The 20725-nt window shown below is 38.0% G+C and overlaps 1 protein-coding gene across 1 annotated transcript; it reads left to right on the plus strand.

Annotated features, from left to right (window-relative positions):
• Positions 1–706: 706 nt before the first annotated feature.
• On the plus strand, positions 707–19178 carry st3gal5 (ST3 beta-galactoside alpha-2,3-sialyltransferase 5). The gene is made up of 9 exons (XM_058063802.1): positions 707–858; positions 3779–3872; positions 6876–6975; positions 9519–9633; positions 10306–10515; positions 10812–10948; positions 12715–12901; positions 14322–14480; positions 15608–19178. Exons 3-9 carry the CDS (start codon positions 6944–6946, stop codon positions 15863–15865), a joined length of 1098 nt encoding a protein of 365 aa, XP_057919785.1. The 5' UTR covers positions 707–858; positions 3779–3872; positions 6876–6943; the 3' UTR covers positions 15866–19178.
• The last annotated feature ends 1547 nt before the right edge of the window (positions 19179–20725 follow it).

Genomic DNA, 20725 nt, shown 5'->3' on the forward strand with positions numbered 1-20725 from the left:
TACTTTTAGTGGTAGAGGGAGACAAAGATACATAGTATGTGTTTTTAAGATTGTGTCATTTTTTGTGCAGCGCCGTGTACAATATGTTGTGGAAGTGACGTTAAAGAATATAACAACAAAAAGGGTTCTGGTAAGGCTTTGAGTAAATGTTTAAATATGGATATTGATAGATGGAAGTCTTTTGACGCTATTATTTTATTGTCTTTGTTTTTTCCAGTCTATAGAAATATGCCGAATTCCTTTCTCTTTCTTCTATCCAAAAGTTAATTTTACATTCTTCATGTACATCTAGTTCAGGCCGTGCCATTAATGGTTTGCTTTTTGAAGCCTAAGTGTCGATATTTTTACATCGGTATTGATAAATATTGATACCAGCTCTGGGATCGATATAGTCCATATTTGGATCGATATACCCACGACTACAGTAGCGGTCATGCGCGTCACTCTAAAAGTTCCTCGTTAAAGCACGGAAATAATTTGGCTGTAGTTTTTCTACCGTCCAAAAACAAACAACATTACGTTGTTAAAATGCTGTTTTTTTTCAAACATTAGGAAAAAGCGGTAGAAAATGAATGACTGAATGAATGACGTTATGGAAATGATATTTGTCAAGCACTAGGACCAAGAGGAAAATGGCCGCTCGCGTTCAAGTCTATCCCATTTGAACCGCCCACAAGCTCATGATTTGACCAAGCCTTTCTTTTACTAACCTGTGATTGGCCGGTCCCACTGTCACTCTATGAGCGCCGAGGGAAAAGAAGGAGCCGTTGATTGCTAGTCAAGAAACCAGTTTGTGAAGATGTCGTCGTATTAATCCGAAACACACGTCACGACGGGGGTAGTAGGATCCATGGACAGGTAAGTAAAACTCAAAAGAAAGTGTTAATTTGTAAATTTTTTAATATAAGCCAACGCAATTCTGGTTAGGCACATTTGTGTTGTCAAGACAAGGATTCACATCCCCGGCTAATGAAACTACCGTATCATGTTGAAAACTGAACTGGCGCATTGTGACAGCGACGGCTTACATGCTTGTATTGTGTCACCTTAACGAGGCCAAAACGGACACTTTAGAACATTTAGTTAAAGCCAATGTAATTTCATATTGTTCGTGTTATTTACTCTCCTGTTATAAGGAAAAAATACTTTCAAACTAGTGTTAGATTTACAAACTGCATTATAAATATATTAAACAGAATAGAATGTGATGTCCCAAGCCGTACATACTCCCAAGGCTGTCCTACATAAATAATAAATAATAATAATAAGTTGTGTTATGAAGGAGCCCATATAAATAATGGCCGCGATTAGACGACAGTGTCTTCTAACTGATGAAATACAATTTTAATTACAGTACCATGTAAAGCCGCTTGAGTAATCCATTTACTTTGGACTGCTTGTTAGTACGACATGTAATCAAGCCTAATTTGTGTAAAACAGGGGTCTCAAACATGCGGCCCGCGGGCCAAATGTGGCCCGCAGGACACTAGTTTGAGGCCCCCGCTTTGATATGAAAGTTTAATGTTAGTGCAGCCCGCGCAAGTTTGATATGGATGCTGTATGGTATCATGTACCATGTATGGTATCATGTACCATGTATCATGGTACATGTAATATTACATTTGATTAATGTTCATGTTAAAGGTTAAATAACTGTTAATAGTTATCCTACCTATCCATGTGGAAGTGGTAAGTTTTTGGCTATTTAAGTTTAAAGGATATAACTTGAAGGCTACTGTTTAGGTCGCTAGCTCTCTAGTTTGCGAGTTAGCATGTGTCTCAAGACCCTGCAGTTGCGCAATATGTTGTAAATAAAGAGTATAAATGTGACTATAGTCGTGTTTTGTCATGTCTACAGGGCTCTAATAATGCTTTGTTCATTTTAATCTGAAAAAAATAATTTGTCTACCCACTAACTATATGTGGTTTCTTGAGTTTTTATTATTTGCCGTTTTAGTATTATTATTATTATTATTATTATATTTATTTATTACTGATTGATTTTCTTTATTCTTTATTTATTTATTTTTCATCTTATTTTGTGTAGAAAAATAAAAAGTAAGATATTTGAGAACAGTGGAATGTTTTATCAGAGCTTTTCTTGTAGAAAATTGGAACCTAAGCGAAGTTTTTTAAATGTTTTTGCTTTTAATAAATGCGTTTTTTATTTATTTTGAAAACCTGATTCGGCCCAGTCTCACCCAGACCCGAGCTCCAGTGGCCCCCAAGTAAATTGACTTTGAGACCCCTGGTGTAAAAGGAGATGTACAATGTGGAATGGTAACAAATGAATTGTAAAAGAAAGGGTTACATTTTTATTAGTGTAAGAGCAAGCATGCCTCCGCTCAGATGTCACACACTCAGTGGAGCGTCCTCACGCAGTCACACAGAGCCTGACACTGTTTTATAGACACAAAAGACTTAGTCGCCAGGGAATAACAGCTTTTATTGCAGGTTTGACTGATTGCACGTCAGGCACAGTAATCTCGAACGCGGGCTACTGAACGCCCAATGTCACTTCCTGTCCGACCCATCTCAGCTTTCCCACGGTTCACATTTACAGTGACAAACACGACCACAAGTCTTATTTTCTGTAATGCGTACTATATTGGGTAATTTAGAAGGTTTTAAACATGCTCTAACTATGCTCTCTATCTATTCATTTTCAATGCAGCTTTTCCTCACTAGGGTCGCGGGTATGCTGGAGCCTATCCCAGCTGTCTATAATGTTGTGTGTATTTGCCTTTAGGCATGAGTAAATTAGCTAAAATGCTAATGGTTATCATGCTAGCACCTAGCAAGAGAGCCTCAAGTACAGAAAGTTCCAAGTCTGTCCTATAACGTCCCTGTATAATGTGTGTATTTGCCTTTAGACATGAGTAAATCAGCTAAAATGCTAACGGTTATCATGCTAGCACCTAGCAAAAGAGCCTCAAGTACCGAACGTTCCAAGGCTGTCCTATAACGTCCCTGTATAATGCCGTGTGTATTTGCCTTTAGACATGAGTAAATCAGCTAAAATGCTAATGGTTATCATGCTAGCACCTATCAAGAGAGCCTGCAGTACCGAAAGTTCCAAGGCTGTCCTATAACGTCCTTGTGTAATGTCGTGTGTATTTGCCTTTAGACATGAGTAAATTAGCTAAAATGCTAACAGTTATCATGCTAGCACCTATCAAGAGAGCCTGCAGTACCGAACGTTCCAAGGCTGTCCTATAACGTCCCTGTATAATGCCGTGTGTATTTACCTTTAGACATGAGTAAATTAGCTAAAATGCTAATGGTTATCATGCTAGCACCTAGCAAGAGAGCCTCAAGTACAGAAAGTTCCAAGGCTGTCCTATAATATTGTGTGTATTTGCCTTTAGATATTAGTAAATCAGCTAAAATGCTAACGGTTATCATGCTAGCACCTAGCAACAGAGCCTCAAATACCGAAAGTTTGGGTAATATGAGTGCAAAAATGACTGTGGGGGTGTTATGTCACACCCAAAGGGCTCTAATAATGTTGAACTAATTTAGAAGGTTGTAAACATGCTCTTACTATGCTTTCTATCTATTCATTTTCAATGCCGCTTTTCCTCACTAGGGTCGCGGGTATGCTGGAGCCTATTCCAGCTGTCTTTGGGCAAGAGGCGGCGTATTTGATGCACACAAAAAAAATTCAGTCACATGAATATATCCCAAAAATATTTCATGAAAAAAAGTGTTGGTGCAGGAAGTAGAGTTTGTTGGACTATCTAACATCATATTCTCCCTGTCATCATTGGTTGATTAGATGGATATAAGGAGATTCTTCAAGAAAGGTGGCAGCTCCGCCACAAGAAAGCAGCAGCAGCCATCAACTGAGTCTGGAACAAAGTGTGATAAAGGTTGGTGCAATTGCAGGAGTGTGTTGTCTCTATTTATTGATGTATAGTATCCGTGAGCGGATACTTTAATTAATAAGAATTCATTTGTTAGTCAATTGTCCATATTGATTCATTTGTGAGAGTTTCGTGTGCTCAGCATTTGAATGGAAAATTTTGCATACATTTTTCTACAACGCGGAGAGATTTGAGTTTTGATATTACTACCGTTATGTAAATACACAACACTTCATATTATGAACATAATTGGAACAAAATAGTAATTATTTGTGTACATCACGTACATGTTTTATTGGCAAATTCTGTGTGTTAATTTTATGAATGTGCTTGTGTTCATGTGATGTGTTTACATTTCACATGTCTTTAGCGCAGTATTGGAGGAAATGCATGAGCTCATAAGCACATACAGTAAACCAACTATAAAGAATGTAAATTAAGAAATATTGTGCTGAAATTACTGCTCTTGTGATTTTCATGTACTGTATTAATTGCAAAGGTCGAGCAATAGGGAGGATATTCTGCCTCACAAATGTACAAAGTTTACATTTGTAATTAAATATGAAGTTAATCTAGGTCATATTTACACTGTAACGTACAGTTATTTAATAACAGGCTTAGCAAATGTCATGTTTCTGTCACTGGGACATCACACGGACTGGTGCATGTTTCCACTGTCCAAGTCCTCATCCATCCAGTCGGAATGCAAGGAGATCTCCACTGCCATGTCTCTAACCCTTTTCTAAGAACATACTCTTTCCAAATTATGTCAACACAAAATATCTCCACCATAAACTTTATAAAGAACACAAATATTATATTATTGAACTACTAATAATTGATAATCAGGATGATAATCATCACCTCATACAGTATGCCACCAAATTAAAACTTGCGTATTGCTGCTGTTCAGTGTTGTAGAAACCAAGTAACCAAAAAGTAATAAATAAAGGAGGTATGAATATTACTACTGTTTAATATATCAGCTTTAGCTGTGAACTGCAGAGGGAGAACATTTCTTGTCTCTCCTGCAAAACCTACTTAAAAAAAAAAAACGTCCATAATGTAAATATTGTTTTTTCACCTTCACGTTAGTTATGTTACTACTTTCTTAACACGTGACTGAAGGCAAATGTCATTCTGTAAAGACGTCAGGGTAAACGAGAGACCACGTGACAACCAGAAAGTGTAAGGAAGGCGAGACCGTCTGAATTCACAAGGATGGTTAATATGAAAATCAAAATCAAGTGTCAAAAGTGGAACCAAGGAGGCATATGAGAGAAATCTGTGACAAGACAAAGACATTGTAGCAATGTTTTATATGTTGTAAATAAGTTACAGCAGATTTCATATTGGAAAATAATGCATTTGGTCCCAATCGCTTTAACATTGAGTCAAGGCAAAATCTGTGATCAACTCATGGACCTTGGCAAGTACTTCCCTACTACAAAATACGTATATAACTTAGGCTGTGAAAACCTGTTTTAAAAATCAAAAGCGTAACCATTTGCATTGTTTTGTTAAACAAAACGTCCACGGAAGAAAGTCAAGTGTCATATTTCTCATTTATGTGGCTGACACTGCACTGCAGCAGCACGTAGCAATGTTACAATACCCATACGTTGGCATGAAAAAAATCTCTGCAGCCTTTTGTTTTTAGCTGTTTGTAAATATGACTCATTGATATTAGTAAGATGTCCTCATGAATAAGTATTTTATAACCTCATATTAGCCTCTGAATTATCACTTTCAACCTAATGCAGTCACAGCTTGCATTCTCTTATTCATTAGTGTGTTTACCATTTGCGTTTTCAAATGTATCAGTGTGTCTACAGTCCTAACATTGACTTACAGTCTTAAGTCTATGTCTTACAGTCTTACAAATAATAAACTAGAAAAGCCCCGCAGAAATTTTGATGGACATGCCACCCATGTCGTGAACCTCGGGCCCGGTGTCTGCTGTACCATGCCACCGAACAAAGCCATGTGTCGATTACATGAGGAATTTTGTAAAAAAAAAAAAAAAAAGCTAAAATGCTAACTGTGCTAGCATCTAGCAAGATGGCACTCAACAGCGAAAGTGCCAAGGCAGTCTACAATATCCATGTATCATGCAATTTCTGTATTAGCCTTTAGATGTGAGAAATACAGCTAAAATGCTAACATGCTAATAGTTAGCATGATGGCATCTAGCAAGAAAGCACCAAGTACCGAAAGTGTCAAGGCAGTTACATAGTGTCCCTACGTCATGCCATGTGTGAATTTGCCTTCAGACATGAGTAAATTAGCTAAAATGCTAACGCTTATCATGCTAGCACCTATCAAGAGAGCCTGCATTACCTAACGTGCCTGTATAATGCCGTGTGTATTTGCCTTTTGACATGAGTAAATTAGCTAAAATGCTAACGGTTATCATGCTAGCACCTAGCAAGAGAGCCTCAAGTACCAAAAGTTCCAAGGCTGTCCTATAACGTCCTTGTATAATGCCGTGTGTATTTGCCTTTAGACATGAGTAGGACAATATCAGCATATCGTTTTTTATCAAAAAAGCCAATATTGGACATTCATTCATTCATTTTCTACCGCTTATCCTCACGAGGGTCGCAGGGGTGCTGGAGCCTATCCCAGCTGTCTTTGGGTGAGAGGCGGGGTACACCCTGGACTGGTGGCCAGCCAATCACAGGGCACATATAGACAAACAACCATTCACACTCACATTCATACCTATGGACAATTTGGACTCGGCCGTTAACCTAACATGCATGTTTTTGGTATGTGGGAGGAAACCCGCGCATGCACGGGGAGAACATGCAACCTCCACACACAGATGCCCGAGGGTGGAATCGAACTCTGGTCTTCCAGCTGTGTGGCCTGCGGGTGCATCCTCCAATATTGGACATCCCTAGTTAAAATGAGTTAATAAATGTTTGGCAGTTTTCAGCAAGTCTGACTGTATGATTTAAGGCTGGCACAAATATTAAGCCCTTGTTTTCATTCTTCCATGTCCAGAGCATCGTCATCTGAAGGCTTAATCCTAGATCGTAAAGCAGCCCCTACATGGTCCTAACGCAGAAAGCATGAAGCTTAGAAAACGCTGGGGTGCACACAGGTAAGAAGCATAATACACTTTTTAACAAGGGCTGTAAATATCTTTATGGTAGACAGTTCAGTACGCATTTAGATACACGGGTTGGATACAATTTAAAAATAATATATTTTAAAAATGATAGTGTAGAAATGATATGGTTTGATTTTAATATGATTAAAAATATACATTTGTTGATGTAGACGTTAATATTACATTATAAAATAAAGAAGCTAATTCTGTAAAAGTGGCTTTCTTACTCCATTTTCAAACATATGATGTGAAGTGATTAAATTTGGAGTGGCGAGGAATTGCGTTGATGATATTTGATGATTATATACATGATATTAGTAAGTAAATGTTTTAAATTCCCCAAGTTCTTTTTGACAGCGCAATATGTTTTGAAATATTATGTTGAAATGAACAGAGCAATATTATTTCAACAGAACATTTCAAAATACGTGGGCTGTATATCAAAACCATAAGTTATTTTCACCCAATTGAAGGATTACTACAAATGAAGTGATTCCTGACAGGCGAAACGTCTTCTAAGACAACCTGAACAGTCTTTTTGCCATCAATTGAATGCCCAGAGAATACAATGGCTTGGATGAATGACAATATTTCATTTTTTTAAAGTAGAGCTGTCAAATGATTTTTAAATGAATTCATCATGATTAATCACCATTATCAAGGACATATATCATAGGATGAGATATATATATATATGTATATGTATATGTGTTTGTGTGTATTAGGGTGCATCGAATTTGAATAGGAAATTTTAAATTCATAATATCAATTTGGCTGGCATTCCATTTTTTTCCTAATGAACATAAAAATGTATTTTGCAAAGTTTTGAGGAAATCCATTGCGATTTAGGGGTTCCACCTCACACATAAACTTTTGTAAAATTTCGGCAAATGTGCAATTTCTAGTCTAATTGCCAAAACATTGACGTGGAAATGTTGAGTACAATGAACTTCTATACAGCATCATTTTCTATAGGGTTATCAAAGGGGGCCCAGACCAAAGACCAAGCTGCGACTGCTAGTCTGAAAGGAACTAGTTGTTAAAATAATAAATGTACAAGTGTATATCACATTATGTAGGACTACAGTACCACTCTCAATAAATATGAGGCATCAGCAATACTGTCTACTCTATATTACTCTTGTTGACGTTATGCTTGCTCAGCTATTAGCTAACTGTCATTAGCAAACTGTAGCTAGCTAATGTTAGCTACAGTAGAGGCAATGAGTACTAAATACCTATAAATATGATTACAAATCATTCAAATTACAAAGACAAAACTGCAAATTTGCTAGTAATATGTAATAGGAGTATAAATACCAACAAAAACATAAAGATCACCTCAGAGTTCCTGGCTGCAGTCTTTGCTGACCTCACATCTCCATGGCGACCATTGAACTGTTCACCACTTTATTCCACAAAAACAGATGTATGGTGGCACCCCTAAATAATCATGTATTGGAAAAATATTTTGGATTTGTTGTTTCTACATATATTGGAACACTTTTAGTACCCAGCCATATCAAAATTCAATAATTGTGTTTTTTGATGCACCCTAATATATGTGTGTATTAACAGCTCCAAACAGAACTGTTTATTCACACACACATGCATTATAATGCTGTTTTTGTGATGTTCCGAGTGATTCATCTCGCATCCTTATCATGATATTGAGGAATAGTAGTTCCCAGGATGAACAGACTAGAGACATGAGTTGGAGATGTATAGAGTATATGGTGTTGGCATTGTACTGCTGTTGATGTTTAGGTCAGAATGAAGTTAGAAAAGAGTGGCAGTGTGACCGTGTGGGGACGCTCCACTGTCCCTCCATCTGCTGTTATAACAGAGGCAACTTTGCTCTGGTGCACATGTTAATTACTACACAAAGCCACTTGTGCAAGATCTGATCAAACGCCACGTGCAATATTAAGGCTCTAAATGCAATATATTAAGTTCTATGTGAAGTATTTCCATAATGCCTCATATTAACTCACTAGCAAGATCTCAGTGTATAGACTAGTCATATATCTCATCTAGTTTCATATTATCTGCATACTGTATTTGTATATAACTCTGGGTAAACCTGTTGATTTTGTTAATACTTGGGTTGTTTATATTGCTTATTTTTCTATATTGTGTATTTTGTACTGCTTAACTGACTCTGTGCTCTTGCTGCTGTGCAATGCAAATTTCCCCACTGAGGGACGAATAAAGGCATAGCTTATCTTATATCTTATCTTAATTAATGAAATAAACTAGTTACCGCATTTATTACAGCCCCAAAAACATGTGCCAGACTTAAGTGAATTTTTTTTTAGTCATTTTGAGGATGTTCTTAAACTCATTAATGCTCACATGTTGCAAAATAAAGTTATCATTTGCACATTGTGTATGATAGTCAAGGTAAGGAAAGGACACTTATTAGGGCACTTTAATACTTAAGCTTGTGAGCATCCCTTCAATGCTTTTTACGTGGAAAGATTAACACTATATTTTTTTTCTTGTTTTGTGTGTGTGTGTGTTTGACACACCAGATGTGTGTGTTTAGTGGTGGGATTGTTAAGTCTGCTAGGTCTGGTGATGGTCTCTTGGTCTGAGAAAGAACCACTCAAACCTCTGGACTGGCATGTCAGCCCTGAGTACAAAAAGGTAAGAATACTATGGATTTTCACTCTCAACTTTGTGTGCCAGCGGTGTATTATGAAAAATCAAAGGATGCAGGGGCCACTTGGATTTGGATATGCAAAAACAAAAAAAATGTGACTTGTCCTGCCTGCAGTGTCAATATAAGCTGCAATGCAAAGTATTAGCAATATTGCGGTAAGTACCAGCCTTTGTTTGGACTGGGCACACCATCCCCCCTTCACTTGACCGGTGGAAAAGGAGTAACATAATCCACATATTAGCCTCATGGAAGCTTATTAATTAATAGTTTCCTCAGATGTTATCCTGTCGCTTCACTTTGTGTTTAAACTAAGAAGTACAAAACGGTTATGCACAAATTGTGCGTAGGCCATAGTTAATTATATTTTTAGACTTTAATACAGGCCAGTGTATGGTGGACCGGATTTGGTCTGCAGGCTGTAGTTTGGACAACCCCCCCCACCCCCATTTTTTACTGTGCTTACTGCATGGAGTACCTGTTTGAAATGGCAGACTATTTTTGCTTTTTTTATCAACACCTTCAAATACCATAAAACCCAATACATGATGGGAAGAGGTCACCGTGTGTTGACGCGGCTTGTTAAAAATATAATAAAAAAAATATATATAATTTTTTTTTAAAGTGTAATTATTGTGTGTTTACACCCTGTTTAACAGCTCTTGCACCAGCATGTGCATAAAATCCTGGGGCGTGAATGTCACCGCGGAAGCACCAGGAAGGGTTTCATGGATCGACTCCCTGCTTCCAGTCACATGACCCAGCCTTTCCTGTGGAAGAACACGCCGCCTTCCGATGACCTTTTTCTGTATCCACCCCCGTTTGGATTTAAAAGTGTTCAGGGAAAAGTACCTGCTCTGCTTCAGCAGGTGATCTTTGTGGTATAACATAACTAATGCTCGTACAGTACAGGCCTCCTAGCATAGCTACGCAAATAATTGATAAATGTTTATTTGACACACGGCTTGCTCACCCCCCTTGAAAGATCCCCTATTTGAACTATAGACTGTATAGCTACTCACAACTTCTTGTTGATCTGGAAAAAAAATAGCAAAATATAGTAATATGCTATTAGCTACGTAGTTAGTTACTGCACATTTTCTTAACATCACAATTTGTAATAACTCTTCATTGTTTTTGTTTTTTTCATGATGTCTTTTTAAAGCTACCAGACCCCAAGTCTGTACCACCGCTCAGAAAGACTCCTGATGAATGCCAGCGTTGTGTGGTCATCGGAAATGGAGGTATCTTAAAAGGCCTGGAGCTGGGTACTCTCATCGATCGTTTTGACACCATTATACGGTTAGTACATTTCATAACTTTATTTAAATCTTACATGCACGAGTGACTGGACCCTACACTCTTCCATAAGTGGGTCAAGTGACAATAAGTGACAATTTTGCCATTTTGGTTAGGAATAATCACTTGTATGATATTTAGTATTATATTTAGGACCACACAAGAATGATTTCATGTTAGAAACATCTTCATTTTTCACTTTTTTACATCTTTGAAAAAGAAAATGACCCTGTACAACAATAGAAAATGTGAGGATCCATTGTGTGTTGCATAAAGGTAAGTTAAAAATGTGAATGGCATAATATCAAAAATATGTTTTTTGAGGAATACCTGGAATATGAAATGATGAAAATTTTTCATTACAAAGATATTTGAAGAAAACAACCTGACCGGGTCATTTTTGACCCACTTATGGAAGGTTGGGGTAGTAACACAAAACTAAAATTTCTTAAAATGTATAAAAAGTAAGTTAAAAATGTGAATGGCATGATATCAAAAACATGTTGTTTGAGGAATACCTGGAATATGAAATTATGAAAAATTTTAATTACGAAGATATTTCAAGAAAACAACCTGACCGGGTCATTTTTGACCCACTTATGCATCTACGGGTTAAGGGGTGTCAAGTGACGCTCCATTCACAAGATGATATTGGGTCTATGAAAACGAGTAAAGATTTTAACATTACTTTCAAGAAAAGTGCAATGAAGCATATGTAAAACTGTGTGATAATATAATGCAATCTAGTTATATTTAATTTCTACTACATTACACTCTTCTGCACTCTTTGTATGCTACTGGCCCCACCTCCAACCACAGAGGAAGAGAAGTCTCACTCTGTTTACTGTTGTTCTATGAAGAACCAATGTGATCAAGGGGACAAGGAAAACAGATGTGTGCACTTGGTAATACATTGATGCCAGCATTTTTTTGTTGTTGAGAAAACGAGAGGTCTTGTCACGTTTTAATCTTGTGACACCCCAAGTTATTTCATTCATTCATTCATTTTCTACCGCTTATCCTCACAAGGGTCACGGGGGTGCTGGAGCCTATCCCAGCTGTCTTCGGACGAGAGGCGGGGTACACCCTGGACTGGTGGCCAGCCAATCACAGGGCACATATAGACAAACAACCATTCACACTCACATTCATACCTATGGACAATTTGGAGTCGCTAATTAACCTAGCATGTTTTTGGAATGTGGGAGGAAACCGGAGTACCCGGAGAAAACCCACGCATGCACGGGGAGAACATGCAAACTCCACACAGAGATGGCCGAGGGTGGGTGGAATTGAACCCTGGTCTCCTAGCTGTGAGGTCTGCGTGCTAACCATTAGACCACCGTGCAGCCCCCCCGAGTTATTTATGTTATGTTAATACATACGCCTCTTGCCCGAAGACAGCTGGGATAGGCTCCAGCACCCCTTGTGAGGATAAGCGGTAGAAAATGAATGAATGAATGAATGTTGGGCCGAGTGGTTAGCATGTTGGCCACAACGTCAGGAGATCAAATCCAGGGGAACATCCACACTGGTGTTAGTGTCTGTATTTACAGTATAAGCCTTTATAACACAAGAACCCACATGTTCCAATGACAAAGCCTGGACTGTTGCAAGAAAATAAAATTAAAGTAACATGTGCGGTGTGCGCTGTGGTGACTCTGAAATCAGGAAAAAGCCGAAAGAAACAAAAAAAAATTAAATGGTATACAGTAACATACACAAGTGTGTCCATGTAATAATAAACATGACCTTCTGTCTCCTCCCAGGTTAAACAGCGGCCCACTGGGAGAGTTCATCATTGACGTCGGGAATCGAACAAGCATCAGGATGAGTTATCCAGAGGGAACGCCGCCTCATTGGCTTGACACCGACCCAGAAACTGTGTTTGTAGCTGTGGTGTATAAAAGTGTAGACGTCAGCTGGATCTCCGCCATGATCAACAAGCTGACTGTGGTGAGTGCTGGCATTTTACTGCTTTCCCAAAATGATATCACCTCATCGTCACAATGCTGAATTTTTTTTCACTGAACACTTGTGAGAGCTGAAGGGGTCATTTCTACAAAAAATGTGTCCAATTATCTCAGCATGTGTAAAGAATGGTTAGTTATTTTAGTTTTGGTTATGTCAATATACATAAGTCAGACAGTCTGAGGGGAACACAAAAACGGGTTGCTTTTCTCTTTAAGCTAGTAAAGCTCGGATGATACCACTGCTTTTTGTTCTGGAGGGAGTACAGACGAAATCATTAGAAAGGTCAGAGAAGAAATGGTTACTAAAAAGATGCTTTGATGATAATAGATTGTCCTTGAACCTAAGTAAAACTAAAATCATGCTGTTTGCTAACAGCAGAAAGTACACATACCAGCAATTACAAATAGACTGTATGGACATTGAAAGGGTGAACGAAAATACATTTCTGGGGATCACAATAGATGAAAATATGAGCTGGAAACCTCATATTACAAATATATAACATAACGTGGCAAGAAATATTTCAATATTGAACAAAGCAAAATTTTATTCTCAATCAGAAATCACTCCACACTCTTTATTGCTCTCTGGTTCTACCATATCTTACTTATTGTGTGGAAATATGGGTTAATATCTATAAAAGCAATCTTCACTCGCTAAATGTACTGCAAAAAAGGTCAGTAAGGATAATTCATAATGCCGCCTACAGAGAACATACTAACTCCTTATTTCTAAAATCACAAATACTTCAACTTGCTGATATAGTTCATCTTCAAACAGCTAAAATAATGCATAAGGCTAAAAATAACAAATTAGCTAAAAATGTCATCCAATACTTCTCTACAAGAGAGGAGAAATATGATCTCAGGGAAGAAGTACATTTGAAACACTTCTATGCTAGGACTACGTTAAAAAGCCATAGCATTTCAGTATGTGGAATCAAACTATGGAATGGATTGAGTAAGGAAGTCAAACAATGCACAACGATGAGCCAATTCAAGAAACAATACAAGCAGTTGATGTTTGCTAAATACAAGGATGAAGAGTCTTGAACCAGTCATGATGTGCTATATATATCACTATATTGACACTTACTATGGTACCCATTATGTCATTGGATGCTCATATCACCTTGTACTTCGGTACGATGTGTATTATTTAAAAAAAAAAAATCCTTAAACTGTATTATGGAAAGCAGGAAGTGAACAAATGTAACAAGTTCTGATTGTAAAAGTGCCAGATGGAGGGGTAGGATTTAATAAGCTTTGCTTCTTCCTACTCCTTTTGGACATGTGGAACTGTGAACTGATTATGGGATGCATTCAATTGTAATCTGATGCATGTTCATATGAAATAAAACCATTACCTATACCATAGTAATTATCTGTGTTTTGTGCTGCAGCCTTTCTGGGACTGGCTCTTCTTCTGGCAGAACGTTCCAGATGAAATCCCCCTTGAACGCAACAGGTTCAGACTCCTAAATCCACTTGTCATCAAGGAGACCGCGTTGGGGCTGCTCAACTTCTCCCCACCTACAACACGTCTCTGGGGCTGGGACCAGGTAATAGATCAAATTCAGCAGTGGAATACAATTGCATCCAATCTTATGGAAACAGATAACAATTATATAAATATGTCCAGAATGTATCAAGTGTCAGGCTACTACTGTATGGCTATCACTGAGCATCTTCCAAACTCGGTGATGCTGCGTAAAATCTAATTTACAGTAATGGTTTGAATGATCTCATAACAGACAAAATAGTCAAACACATGGGCTACTGTTGCGGATGTAAAGCCCAAACGTCACTTCCTGTCCACTACCACTGGAATGGTTGGCCACGATCGCAGGGTCATCTTCAGTTGTGTGCCTCAGTTTCATTAGGTGTTTCGGCCTCTTATCATAAGACACCTTCTGCCAAGGTTGGCCCACCACAGGCTAATCAACACCTCGTAGTCATCTACCTAGCTTGCGACCCATGTTGCATCCCTACGTTTCAGCCATAACCAGAGACTACACTGTTCTGGTACATTAGCCGGTTCTTTAATTGCCTTCTTTTGGGGCTGTCCTCTGATGCCAACTTCCTGAAGGAGCCTTGTGGTGGAACTGGCTACAAAGCCTCTGGAGCCCACCTCCACTGGCCACACTTTCACAATCCATCTGCTTGAGCTGCTCGGTCGACAACTGAGATTTTTAAATTGTACAAATATATAAAGTAGCGCGCAGACCTCACAGCTAGGAGACCAGGGTTCAATTCCACCCTCGGCCATCTCTGTGTGGAGTTTGTATGTTCTCCCCGTGCATGCGTGGGTTTTCTCCGGGTACTCCGGTTTCATCCCACATTCCAAAAACATGCTAGGTTAATTGGTGACTCCAAATTGTCCATAGGTATGAATGTGAGTGTGAATGGTTGTTTGTCTATATGTGCCCTGTGATTGGCTGGCCACCAGTCCAGGGTGTACCCCGTCTCTCGCACGAAGACAGCTGGGATAGGCTCCAGCACCCCCGTGACCCACAGAAAAGGCTCGATCTCCCCTGGTCTAAAGTCTCGTCTTGGGCACCACAAGTTGGAGCTCTTCAAATCGGATTCTAATTCTGCAGTTTGTGGCATGCATCCCCACAATTGTCTTTGTTTGGCGAATATGACAAAGCCCTAACATTATCCATGAATGATGTGTCTTATTCTGCAGAACGTACCCACCCTCGGCGTCACTGCACTGGATTTAGCCAGTCTACTGTGCGATGAGGTGAGCTTGGCAGGCTTTGGCTACAACCTGGCCCAGCAGGGGGCTCCGCTGCATTACTACGATCAGCTGTCCATGAGCGCCATGCTGTGGCAGAAGATGCACAACGTCAGCAGGGAGACCCAACTCCTTAAAAGCCTCATCATGGAGGGAACCATCACTGACCTGACGGGGGGGATTCACTGCGCCTTCTGCCCCCGTTGAACCTCCCAAACTACAGGTAAATCTCCAAAAATTACAATGTCATGAAAATATTCAATATTTTAGAGTGAAAAGTTAGATGATTATGTCTTGCAGATAATGAAAACCCAAAATGCAATGTATTCAAAAATGGGATATTGTAACGTTATTGACTCATGGGCGTTGGTTTTATTATATATATACTTTTTATTTTTCTACACAAAATAAGATGAAAAATAAATAAACAAATCAAGAATAAAGAAAATCAATCAGTAATAAATAAATATAATAATAATAATAATAAAACGTCAAATAATAAAAACTTATAGTTGGTGGGTAGACAAATTATTTTTTTCAGATTAAAATGAACAAAGCATTACTAGAGCCCTGTAGACATGACAAAACACGACTATAGTCACATTTATACTCTTTTTATTTACAACATATTGCGCAACTGCAGGGTCTTGAGACACATGCTAACTCGCAAACTAGAGAGCTAGCAACCTAAACGGTAGCTTTAAGTTATTTCCTTTAAACTTAAATAGCCAAAAACTTACCACTTCCACACGGATGGGGAGGATAACTATTAAGTTATTTTACCTTTAACATGAACATTAATCAAACTTAATAATTTTTTCTGGGTACATGATACCATACAGCATCCATATCAAACTTGCGCAGGCCGCACTAACATTAAACTTTCATATCAAGGCGGGGGCCTCAAACTAGTGTCCTGCGGGCCACATTTGGCCCGTGGGCTGCGTGTTTGAGACCCCTGGTTTAGAGAGATTAAAAAAAAACATTGCTCATCCTGGGCTCCATGTATGTGTTTGCTGATGTGACATATAACGTACACATTGTAAAATTAATATCTCACTATATTGTCGTGTCAAGTACCCGGCATGCAATGATGGCACTTTGTAAATAACAGTAACAACAAAAGGAGGCTTAAGTATTGAATGCTGGGAATGAACATAGTATTAATAAGGATGACCTTTCTCTTTAAAAAAAAAAAAAACTAAAAAAAATCTTAAAATCCATTTTGGGTTTTCATTTTCTGTATCCAACATTGCAAGAAATAAAGTCTTGAAATATTTCACTCAGTGTCATGAATCTATAAACTCTATTGGCTTCTGAAATCACTACAAATACCAAGCATTTTTGGAGATGTACCTGTACTTTACTGCAATGCACTTTCTCTGAACTGCTTTTTCAAAGGCCAAGTACTAAATGTAGTGACACAAAAATAATTGTATGTTGAAATATTTTTATTTTATTTTTTTGTGATTGTCCAAAGATGCCTTTTGAAATATTAAAGCTCCACAGTTTGCAGATGTTTTAACCATAAGACCAATTGCATTAAATAATACAAACTAATCAATACTAACCTCCATATATATATACACGTATATAAGGTATTCTCTGAGCTGCCTATAGTCCATCAGAAAGCAAATGTCATTTTTTTTTTGTCTTAATGACTTTTTAGATTGCAATACATGTATTTATATGAAATAAATAGTTGATTATTAAGAAAATGGGTGTTGAGCAGATAGACCAAAACCAAAGAGCTAATTCTGACTACTTTTAAAGTCATCAAATGCGTCTTCATTTGGACGCATTTGTTTGAGCAAAGTATTATGCTAACGCAGCATTACTGCCGATTTATTTATTTCTATTTGTATGGGGGTGTTTTTGGTCCATCTTATCAATGTTTACATCAATCTATACTTTTACTTTCTATAAACCTCAACCCTAAATGCTGTGTTTTGTGTTACTAATGTGAAAATATACATATTTTTTTTTTGTTTTTGGAATGTATTGTCATTCGGGAGATGGCTGCTTTTTGTTATTTTAGAAAGTCAAAGCGAGAACAGGTGGTCCTCGGGTTACATTTATTACCGTCACTTTCATAGGAGCAGATCCTTTAACAGGCTACCAGGATACTGCAGAGACCTGACACTTATGTGTCGTGATAGAATTTTGTGATTTTCCATCGATAGCGACTTTTATATTTGATTCCAGTTGTAATAGCTGGAATAGCTCAAGTAAATTGTGTACAACCTTTTGTTTATTTTTGCAATAAAGAGGCCCCTCCTCTTTTATTCTTACAACGTCCAAGTAGACATTACATTAAAAAAATTGATCCTTAATTAATCCTTCTATCCATTTTTATTTTAGTTTATTTTTATGTCATTGTCCAAAGATGCCTTTTGAAATATTGAAACTCCACAGTTTGCAGATGTTTTAACCATAAGACCAATTGCATTAAAAAAAAAATTGATCCTTAATGATGCTTGCAACTTGCGGCCCGCCGGCCAAATGCAGCCCGCGAGACGCTACTTTGAGGCCCCCACCTTGATACCAAAAGTTTAATGTTGAAATGACAGCTTAAAGCTGTATGCACACCGGACACAATTAACATGATTTTGCCCCGCCCATACTGTTACCCTACCCTGTTACCCCCGCCCTGTTTTGCTTTGGATTAGCAATGAAGCTAAAGGCTTATATGATGCTGGGTACAAATAAATGCAGGAAATGATTTGGAATAAAACGGAAAATACACGTCAAGATAAAGCATCTCATCAAACATGTTGTTAAAGTTACGGCGCTGCTCCCAGATGGAACTGAGTACGATGCTAACTTGCTAATTGGGTCAAATTATTAAGTTTCATTAATGTTCATGTTAAAGGTTAAATAACTGTTAATACTGTACATTTGAATCTGAAAAAAATAATTTCTCTACCAACTGTATGTGGTTTCTTACGTTTTTCTTATTTGCTGTTTTATTATTATTTTACTTATTTATTACTGATTGATTGATTTATTGTCTTTATTCTTAATTTGTTTATTTATTTTTTAATCTTATTTTGTGTATAAAAAAATAAAATTTAAGATATTTGAGAACAGTGGAATTTTTTATCAGATATTTTGGTGTGGAAAACCAGAACCAAAATACTGAAAAAGGGTAGGGTATAGCAGAAGCAAAAGCATTGAAGATAGTGTTTTTTTTCCAGTTTTTAATAAATGCGTTTTGGGTTTTTTTTTTGAAAACCTGATGCGGCCCGGCTTCACCCAGAACCTAGCTCCGGTGGCCCCCTGGTAAATTGAGTTTGAGACCCCTGTTGTAGACCAAACTACATTTTTTTTAATGAATTGACAGGACCACGTTCATAAAAGATTGCAACATGGAAATCTGTAATCCGAGGACCACCTGCAGATGTGAAACTCCTTTTGTGTCATAGTAGTTAATAAATGCACTGATTACATGTTCACTTGTTTTTACAACTGATGGTTCTTTTAACTTCAACAAATAAATGCATGCAAATGAACTTCCAAACTATTGTGCTTGTTTTATATGAAAAATTTGAATTTGATGCTGGCATTTTCCATTTTAAAAATTCCATCGTGATAACACATTTTAATAAACAGCTGACCCTCGTTTATCACGGTTAATTGGTTTCAGTCCCGACCCCGATAGGTGAATTTCAATGAAGTAGGATACAATATTTATTGATGGAATATTTTTGTAGATGGCATAAAAAAACATTTATGACTGGATTTTAACATTAGAGCCCTGTGAATATTAAATAACACCCCTATAGTCATATTGTCTAATATAGTAGACATGATAAGCAATAATGAGACATAACACAGCGTTAACGTTTGGGAAGTTCCTCGTACTATCAAACTTACAACAAACTCACAATTTGGAGTCGCCAATTAACCTAGCATGTTTTTGGAATGTGGGAGGAAACCGGAGTACCCGGAGAAAACCCACGCATGCACGGGGAGAACATGCAAACTCCACACAGAGATGGCCGAGGGTGGAATTGAACTCGGGTCTCCTAGCTGTGAGGCCTGCATGCTAACCACTCGCTTACCATGCAGTCCTGACTGACAAAATAAGAAGCCAAAACATACCACTTCAACATGGAATGGGAGGAGAATGTAACATTACTATTACTATAACAGAATACTACATATGACTTGTATTACTTATATTTTGGACTAATAAGAGGTGGCACGGTGGTTGAGTGGTTAGCGCAGACCTCACAGCTAGGAGACCAGGGTTCAATTCCCCCCTTGGCCATCTCTGTGTGGAGTTGGGTTGGAGCATGCGTGGGTTTACTCCGGGTACTCCGGTTTCCTCCCACATTCCAAAAACATGCTAGGTTAATTGGCCACTCCAAATTGTCCATAGGTATGAATGTGAGTGTGAATGGTTGTTTGTCTATATGTGCCCTGTGATTGGCTGGCCACCAGTCCAATCCAAAGACAGTTGGGATAGGCTCCAGCATCCCTGCGACCCTTATGAGGAAAAAGCAGTAGAAAATGAATGAATGAATGGACTAATAATAGGCCATAGTCAAGAATGAACCAGCAATCAATCATTAATTAATTATGTGGAAAAATGTTTTTCCATGCCGCCTACAATGCCTAATGGACCAACAGGTTCTGAGGAAAGGAGCATGGAACTAACTTGATTGACGCAACTCCACTGCAAGCTGTGATTGTAGACGTTTTATCTTGCAAGCTGTCACAGATAAGTCCATTTAAGCAGCACTGATTGGACCTTTGACCACAGAGGAGCTTTACACTCCATTGTCTTTGCTCAGCCCGGCAGTAACATGTAGCCAACATCTGGTTCCAAAGTTTAAAGCAACTTCATAAACAAAGAAACAACAGTTTGTCAATAGTTGAGCCATGGGCCCATATTTGTTCATTTTGGGGGGGGACAAAAAAAACTATTGAAATGGAGACATCAGCCAAGGCTTAAAACCTATGAGCATTAGTTGGTGGTAGCTTCTAATTGTGGATATTGGTTGGATATTTTCATTTTAAGCATTTTCAAGCATTAAAATGGCAAAATAAACAAATAGAAAT

Source organism: Doryrhamphus excisus, chromosome 23 (assembly GCF_030265055.1).
Source record: "Doryrhamphus excisus isolate RoL2022-K1 chromosome 23, RoL_Dexc_1.0, whole genome shotgun sequence".
Taxonomy (NCBI): Eukaryota; Metazoa; Chordata; class Actinopteri; order Syngnathiformes; family Syngnathidae; genus Doryrhamphus; species Doryrhamphus excisus.